This window comes from Sinocyclocheilus anshuiensis, unplaced genomic scaffold (assembly GCF_001515605.1).
Source record: "Sinocyclocheilus anshuiensis isolate Anshui unplaced genomic scaffold, SAMN03320099.WGS_v1.1 scaffold4042, whole genome shotgun sequence".
Lineage (NCBI taxonomy): Eukaryota > Metazoa > Chordata > Actinopteri > Cypriniformes > Cyprinidae > Sinocyclocheilus > Sinocyclocheilus anshuiensis.
This window is the reverse complement of record NW_015553043.1, coordinates 35968-45327: the sequence shown is the minus strand read 5'-3', so window position 1 is coordinate 45327 and position 9360 is coordinate 35968. Positions and strand designations below refer to the sequence as shown.

At 37.1% G+C, this 9360-nt stretch overlaps 1 protein-coding gene across 1 annotated transcript in view; it reads left to right on the top strand.

The window, feature by feature from the left end:
* The window catches only part of LOC107668182 (heparan-sulfate 6-O-sulfotransferase 1-A-like), a 54425-nt gene extending 45296 nt beyond the window's left edge, over positions 1-9129 (top strand). Inside the window, exon 2 of the mRNA XM_016459976.1 lies at positions 9024-9129. Coding sequence (XP_016315462.1) covers positions 9024-9027 — 4 coding nt within the window. The 3' untranslated portion in view covers positions 9028-9129. The remainder of the gene's footprint in view (positions 1-9023) is intronic.
* The last annotated feature ends 231 nt before the right edge of the window (positions 9130-9360 follow it).

Genomic DNA, 9360 nt, shown 5'->3' with positions numbered 1-9360 from the left:
GAGTGCTTAGATCATCTGAACCGCTCTTATTCTGCACCCTCTCAGCACCTGCCATGAGTTTGCGTAGCTCTCAGATTTGTAGGCATCATTGTGACAACACAAATTAGCAATACTTAAAAAAAGCCCTTACAAATCACAAACAGCGGCAGCACAGAGTGCTGATTGCCACTAACCACTAACAGAGACATGGTGTATTTACACATTTAGCAGTGTTTTTTTGCCTGTTATCTGGCTGTTTTTTCACCCCTGCGTAAGCTGACTGTGTAATTGGGTGTTGTGATGAGCGATGAGCAGGATGGAGCGGACAGTAGGTGTAATCTAGGGTTATTTGTGGTCAAACGTTAGATTGAAGATCGCAGTTAGCCTCCGCACCCTCATAATCTGTCCTCAATCCTGTTAGCACTACGTGAACTGTTATCCTGTGAAGGACGTCCAAATTACAGGTCACGGATTTCATACAGACACACACTCACTCACATCAAACAACATGGTTTAACAACAGTCATTTTTAATAAATATTTCTTTAAGATATTTTATAAATTATTGTTTATTCTTATTGTGATGAATTACTGTCATAAATTATTCTTATTGTGAGCTCATTTAAAGGAATTAAATAACTGCATTTTTCAGTATATTTTGATTTTTCTATTTATTTAAAAAAAATTATATTATTATTTTATTTTATTTTATTATTTATTTATTTATTTTTGACACATTGAAGGGAAAGCAACCAACAATTTTAACACTGCTTAAAAAACAGGTGGTACCTTATGCATTTGCTGTTATCATAGATACTTTGAGAAAGCTACAATTATATTTTTGATTTGTTTCATATTTTGGCCAATTATTCCTGTACTTCCATTTATAATATTTCATAATTTTGATAACTTGTCTAAAATGTGGAAAATAGGATCAATAAAGAGCTAATTGGTCTGCCCAAACTTTGGTCAAATCAAATAATTGTAGGATGTTTATCAGATATTTTATATCACATCTAAAATTGAATTGAAGATGCTTTCCCGTTTATTCACACTTTTTCACAGATGTTTCTCCAATTTACCACTTGTTAAGAAAAAAAGTAAAGTTTAATCTAGGGAACTTGCCAAAACCTTCCTAAAGCAGGGATTCTTGAGGCCCACCTTATCAAAAACATTGGATTCATATGAGCTACACACAAAACCAGGCTTCCAAACCAATTACCACTGCACAATTTGCCCTCATCGTCTTGTTTAAAGCAAACCACTGCAGCAGGCATAGTGGTTGAATGCTTTTGCCTTGAGGCCAAGAGTGGCATATGGGCAAGAATCTACTGTTCAGATCTCAGGTGCAGATCAGAAGAAGGTGAAAGAGCTCTTTAAAGCACTTGACTTTCTTTTGTCAGAATGTTTGTGCTTTATTTTCAGGAATGCCTTTTCTTTAATGTGCTATAACCTGAAAATCAGAGTTGAGGGACAAAAGGAAGGAGGCGTAGAGAGGCCTGCTGCTTCTGACGGGTCTCTGGGGTAGTTTTCACCTCTTTGCGCTGTGTTGTTTGGAGCTCACATGCCAGGGCATGCTTTGACTCGCACAGTACTGTTTGTTTTCTTAACTCCATGGGTTCCCTGTAGTTCCAAATCCCTCAGTACCTCTGAATCTGTGTGCGAAGAGTCATTCTATGCCTTTCTACTCATGTTTGAGGTCCCATGTGGGTCCTGTATATCTTTTCCATATTTTTCTGTAGAGCACACGGTTCGTGTTTGAATTGATATTCCATTTAGCATGTACTCAAGTATGAAACAGCATTCATATTTAGAGCAGAACAGATTATTCAAAGAGAAATAATGTAGGATGGGTCTTGAATTTATTCTTAAGTATTTATTTGGGTCGTAGAAAAGTAGTCTTATGTTTTATTGGTATCAAGGATGTCTGTAATCAGGGATGCAGAAATATTACATTTCTGAAATGGATTTTAAATTTGCTAAATATTGCATTTAATAGCATTGCATTGCTTTATCAAATGAATAGTTCACTCAAAAATGAAAATTTGCTTAAATTTTGCTGATTTAATCCCTCAGGCAATCCAAAATGTAGATGAGTTTTGATCAGAACAGATTTGAGAAATTTTAGAATTGCATCACTTGTTCACCAATGGATCCTCTGCAGTGAATGGGTGCCGTCAGAATGAGAGTCCAAACAGCTGATATAAACATCACAATAATCCACAATTAATTCACACAACTCCAGCTCATCAATTAATGTTGTGTGAGGTAAAAAGCTGCATGTTTTTAAACAAACAAATCCATTATTAAGGGGTTTTAACTTTAAACCGTCATTTCTGGCCAAAATGCCAGTCCATCCCCTGTTGTCCTCTAACATCAAAATCCACCAACATATTTGTTTAGAACAGTTTTGGACTGTTTTTGCTTGTTAACAGTGCTTGATCTGTGCATATTTCTCTCCTGATTCAGACGAGACGGCTTTTTCACTGGAGAAAGAAATATTATTGATAGAGGATGCGTATTTCAGTTAGAAACGTATTAAGGATGGATTTGTTTATTGCCAATACGCAGCTTGAGTATTGTGATGTTTTTATCAGCTGTTTAAACTTTCATTCTGACGGCACCCATTCACTGCAGAAGATCCATTGTTGTACAAGTGATGTAATGCTAAATTTCTTCAAATCTACATTTTGGATGGCCTGAGGGTGAGTACATTTTAAACAAATGTAAGTTTTTGGGTGAAATATTCCTTGAAATTATTAGTGTTTAAGTGACCGTTAGATAGGGCTGCACGATAAATCGAAATGGAATCGAGATCGCGATTCGACAGAAGCTGCGATTGTCATGCGTATCTTTCAGTGATGCACGGTTCTGTGATCAGCAGTAAATCTCCATCCAAAGGCCAGAGGGCGCTCTCGCGCTGAAACTCCAAATACGCATCGCTGCAGCTGAAGAAACAGAAGATTCGACTGCTTTCATTGATTCAACGTGACTAATAAACACACGACTACGGCAATATACGGTTTATAGTTCTTATTATTATAATTTTCATTAAAATAAAGTATATTTATAATGCAATGCCTTTATCACTGCTTAAATACTATGAAATATGTTGCATGCCTTATTCTGTGTAAGAAGCCACATCATCTCACAGAAGGATTTATTTCAAACACTCGACTGACGTTATGAAGTGAATTTGGCGTAAAAATGTTATTAAATGTGGTATTTTCACATGCTTTCAGATGGAGCAGCATTTACTTAACAGAGCCATAGTTCACTGAGAAGCTATGCAAACAGTTGTCATTATCGCGAACGATTTCTTCGATTTCATAATCGCGCAATAAAATCGTCTGCGATTTTTTTGCGTAACTTGTCAGTGAACTACGGCTATGTGTAGTAAATTCTGCTCCATCTGAAAGCACGTGATGATTTACTGCTGATTACAGAACTGGCTTTACTAACAAAATGCGCATGACAATCGCATTCGATTAATCGTGCAGCCCTACCGTTAGATGATGGTAAAGGTAAAGGTATGCCAATTTAGCCAGGGTGTTTTAGAGCCAGTCACCTTACCAGTTCATGCCATGTGACTAATCATTTTGAATCCACAGGAAAATGACGTTAGCTGATAGCACCATAAGAAAAAGCACAGTCCCGAGCCCTTCTCTGGAGACTATCCTGTCAGCACACAAGCTGTGACGTGAAAGGCGACAGACAGGGAAAAAAAAGTCAATTTCACGCTCTCCAGGGCCCTTCACAACATCAGGCAATGGCAAAACATCTATTATTACATAATGAAATAATTGCGATTTATATGTTGCTTGCAAAAAATGTCGTTTCGTCAGAATGCACGGCTATTATACGCTGATTGAAACTCTCATGCGGACTGGTAATGGGCTATCACACACCAAGTGCTTCAGTCATTGTAACCTCTACTGTCGGCCCGGCCATCCTCTTCTCTGCTGTAATTGCATTTCTAACTGACTGCTTTTAGCTTGGAGGATCCCTCTCGTTTTTCCTCCTTCATCTTGGGTTCCGTAACAGCTCTGTACAATTAGTCCGGGCCGGCGTTTAACGAGGAGCTACAGCTCGACTGAACCGTGAGTCCATGTAATTGCATTTGGCAGGATAGAAGTGCCCACGATAACAATATCGTATATTAATTACCGTGATATATCGCATTACCGAATACCGGCACAAGTCTACATGCAAACAGCTTCAAATTACAGCTGTGGGGAGCAGGCAGGGGACCGTTCGGCCCACCTCGAGCCCCTCACGTGGCTGGTTTAGCAAAACAGAGTGTGAATGAATGAAGGAAATCAGCCTAATTATTACCCAGCCGCACTCCCACATTAATGACAAGTTAGAGCCAAAGATACGGTAATGGAACCAAAAGCGTTCGCTTGTCATAAAAGAACTCTGATATTACTGCCACATTTGCTCGCTCGCTAAGATATCGCCAGGTAGCGCGGAGACAGGAAACAGCCATGTGGAAATGAAGTTGCTAAGTGATATCATCTTCGAGATCTCCTTCAAGTTTTTAACACGTTTCACAACAGGTGCAAAACATTATAACAGATTTACTGTGAACAGATTGAGATAATGTATTCGACTGAAATGTATTATTACATTCAGAAACATTTACATACTTATGCATGTTATTAATTGCAAAGGTGTCAATAGGACAATGGAACGTAACACCATGTAATGTAATATAATCACCTGGAATGCAATCTCTCAAGGCTTAAGTCTGCATGAGCAGTACAAGTCCATACATTTAGATTTTTCTGTTAATGTAATACTTTATTGGTTTGAGGACGCTGGCCACAAAAGCCAGTGTTTCATTCTAGAGTGTTAGTTAGAGTTGGTGCCATATTTTTAATAGTGCTCTCATCCTCAGAGTCAGTAAATCTTTATCGCCATGGCTATAAAGGATTTCAACAAGAAAATCATTCAAGTTCTTACATGGTGTGGATGTATAAAGCACGTTAAATAAAACAAAATACTTGCAAAAACTCTAAACACTATAAACGTGTATTTCACTTCCACTCACATATTTAAAGGAAAACTGAAACTATTGGTGTGGTGTTAATGCGCTATACAAATAAACTTGGGCTCATATACCTCTCATTCGGCTTTGGAATATAAGTCGCAGGATGTTTCAGATGTTCAGATTATTATTATAAAATGTGAAAAAAATAATACAATTATTTTTTTTAAATCCATTACATTGCACTATCAATCTATTTTTAAAATAAAACTAAAATCGAACAAAGCTACATAGTGCATAGTCATTCTAGCATGTCTTGGTGGTGTATTATCATAAACAGCACCGGTTGTGTTTTAATATAAACTGAATGTAAACAGATAAGCAAAAAATTGTATATGTGTCAAGTCAGATCAAGCCTTAGTGTGTAAATGCATCCATACACATGCAGCACATTGTATTTTACAAAGCGTCCCTCTGGCTGTGGGAATTAGCATGCTACATAGACGGCAGATACATACTGTAGCAAGCTGCTATGGGAGCTTTGTGACCTTTCCCAAAATAATTTTAATTTTCTTTTTCTGTTTTCTCTCTCCCTTACTCACTATGCACTTCAAAAGGAGTGAGAAGGTCACAGCCCAGCGGTAGCTGTTGTTAATATATCAGTCCCTGTGTTTTTGACTGTAATTATGCAGTAAACTCTTAGAGGTCTGGCTGAAGAATGTGTATACGGGGCTCTGGGCCAAACACAGAGGGGGAATGGAGATATTTTCTCTCTTTTGGAGTCTGTTTCAGAGCTATTATAGCTCTGAGGCTCTACTTATTGGGGTTCTGTTCTCTTTTTTTGTGTGTGAAATTTAGTGCCACCCATGTTAAGATGAGCTGTTTAGGGTTTTGCAGTATCTGTTTTGCTTGGTTTTGTGTGTAGATGACCTGCAGCTGTTTGTGAGATTTATGGAATGGAGCTGGAGGATGAAGCATTGACCAGGTTTGGAAAGGAAACTCTGTTCTCTGGTGTTTATGAGAATACAACCCGTCTTTGTTTGCTGCAAAAAAACAACAACAGAATAACACAAACCTGCCCCCGAGGTTCATTGCCCACATATGGAAGGCATAATATGGTTTCCAGTTCATGGACTGAGATTGGCACCACAGTGATCCAGTTTGTATCCCACACAAGTGACGGTGCATATTTATTAGGGATTCTTTTGATATGCTTAGAGGAACTCATAGACCTTCACGGATTCCACACAAAGCTTTCTGCAGAATTCAAACTGCTGTCTTTCACAAGGTTATACATGGTCCTTGCTCCTAGATTATTAGTTTATTAAATATTTTACTTAATTTGCTTAATATTTTGCTCATATTTAAATAGGGTTGGGTATCGTTCGTGGTTTTTTCGATACCGGTGCCAAATCCATACTTTTAAAACAGTTCCGGTGCCTAAACGTTGCCTGCACCGATACGTATAAAAAAAATAAAAAATAAATAAATAAATCCCCAAAAAATGATGGATTGGCCGTTAGCACTATAAACACATGATGTCTGTTTCATTCATACTGGATGCACCCTCGCACAGAAAATCCACATATCCAGTCACAGAAGTAGCAGAACTCATGACCCTCCAGGAAATCCCTTATATGGACAAAGGCATCGCTATTATAGCTGTAACTGAGTAAAATGTGAAAACAACATGGACACTCGCATTACTACAAAGATTTGTTGGATTTGTATTATTAGTGCTTTCCGACTTGAGTTCACATGCAGTTTCTCAGTCGGGAAATTATTTTTCACGTGCGGTGCCGGTGATGCTGCTTACATCCGTTTCGGAGAACCAGAGGACAAATATTTCAATTGATCGCTCAGGCATGGCACCGAAATATGCGTTCTGATTCGGTTCTAGTACATACTGGTTACATAGGTACCGGTGCCATATTGGTACCGGGTTTCAGTACCCAACCCTATATTTAAAAGGTCTTGGTAACTTGTTACTTGGTAAAACTTTGCATTCAAAATCCACTTATTTCAAAAGGAATTTCTGTAAAAACAAAACATTTTCGCACATAGATTTTGCATTGGGTTTGAGTTGGTCACACAAATTCACCGCATTGACCATAAGAAAGCTACTTGGTTGGAAAGTGACCTCTGTGTTAGCCATGCTTCATGCATAGCTATACTATTGAGAATGGACTTTTATTTGTATTGCAGAAGAAGGTTAAGTCATAAAGGCTTAGAATGACATGAGTAAAATATTAATTTTGGGTGAACTATCCCTTTAACACATTTTACCACATTAAAAGTAAAGCACGTCATTTCTGTGCCAGTAGCAACAAATGGAATTGCACAAATGAGTTTCCCTAAAACACATCAAACAATTAGTCCCATCCCAAACTCACACCAAAATTATACGTTTACATGTTGGACCACTCAAAATAAAATATCACATATATGTTATATGTGGCAAAATCAACCTATTAATGTCTTGCATACTGTGCTCAATGCACATTAAATTGGAGTAGTAGAAAGTATTTTGAAAATAAACTATTATCTGCATCATTTTTCAATCTATTCCACGGAATTCTGCAGATTCTATGCCCAAAATGTAAAAAATGTGCAGATTCCATTCAGACCTACTCTTAGCATCAGGTGTAGCTCTTCTTTATGTTTGTGTGCTATACTGGAGTGGTGACGGGCATCTCGCTGTCCTGCTGCCTGTCATGAGAGAGGGCAGACAGCTGTGCTCTGCTGAGCTCAGAGAGTCGTGTATGAGAATTCACGCGCTGACAGAGACAGATGACAGCTGAAAGGAAGCAGCCTGCTGGAAGAACACCTCCATATCTCACATTGCCTCGCCTAGACCACCCCTTTAGAAAACCCTCCACCATCACTCTCTCTTTCACTCTGTTACTCTCACAATTTCAAACTACTGTATTGGCATTGCTGTTTTACATGCATTTAGAATGGGAGAGAACAGGAGGTATTAGTAATGCTATTAAGAACAGTAAGTGCAAAATAAAAAAATGTTGTAAATTAAATATGAATTAGCTTCTTTTATTGTATTATTTTATTAATATGATTTTTTTTCTCTGTCACAATTGTCATATGAATGCAAGCTGAAAATGGTTTTAATTGTAATATAATAATTATATTATATTATATTATATTATATTATATTATATTATATTATATTATTATAGAGGGCAGGACAGTGCACAGTTGTGTGAGAGCTGTAAATTGGGAGCACCTCAGAAATTATTTAGGAGCATGTGTGTGAATAAATAGAAACAACAACAACAAAAACAATAAAAGTCTGTGCACGTATTTAAAAAATTCTTAAATATTTTAAATTGTATAACAAATATCTTAACATCATTTTTAAAGGTCTTAAATTTGGGGATGGAAAAGTAAGAATCGCGATACAGCCTAATGTGATTATTACACTTAAAAAGTCTGTAATTTCAATAAATAAACATGAGCGTTGCACTTTTCTAAGTCAAAACGGCATTGTTAAGCAATATTTAAAAACCTAGTTTAATTGAAAAACACATTAATTGATACATTTTCAATGCACCCCTAAAGTTGTTTTTTTTATTATATTATATTACATTACATTACATTACAGCCATTTGCAGCTTGGCTACATATAATATCAGTAGTGTAAATGCAGTAAAAATAAATTTTTATAAACTAAAATAATACAATAAAACAAACAAACAAACTAAAATGCAGTGAAACAGTGAAAAATAAAATAGAAAGCTTAATACTACATTTTAAAAAGTCTTTCTCTTTATCTCATCCACTCTTTTTTGCCTTCCAGCTGAAGTCTTGCATTTTTATCTAATTTTCTTTTGTTCGTTCATTACCTTTTCATTGCAATACATACATGATTCATGCTCCTTTCCCACGCGTTGTCTTTCATATCCAGGGCTCATTGTTGCTCTGTACTTCAATTTTTTTAATCCACATGGCACAGTTTAGCTGTCTGTCTAAATTCTTGTCTCTCCTTTATGTTCTGCTGTCCTGCCCACCCGTGGTCTTGACCCTCTGCTGACTCACAGGTAAGCCTCTACATCCAGTTTTCATTAAATGTCATCTGATGTCTGAATTTCATGTCCTTGTCTCGTCTGAGCTTACTGATTCCACCCACACAAACAAGGACAACTTTCTGGAACTTTTGAAATTGGTCAAAAAAAGGATAACCTTAATGGATAGGATCATCAAAGCAGAACTTGTGGGCTCGTCTGGTCTGGTTTTTGTCATACTGTAAGGACATTTTCCAACCTACTTTGTCGTATGTCTGAATTATGAAGGACTGTCATTTATATATTTGGGATGGAGAAATATGTGCTGAAAGAGGGACAGGAATTTAGGAAATAACATAATGCTATGTGCTTT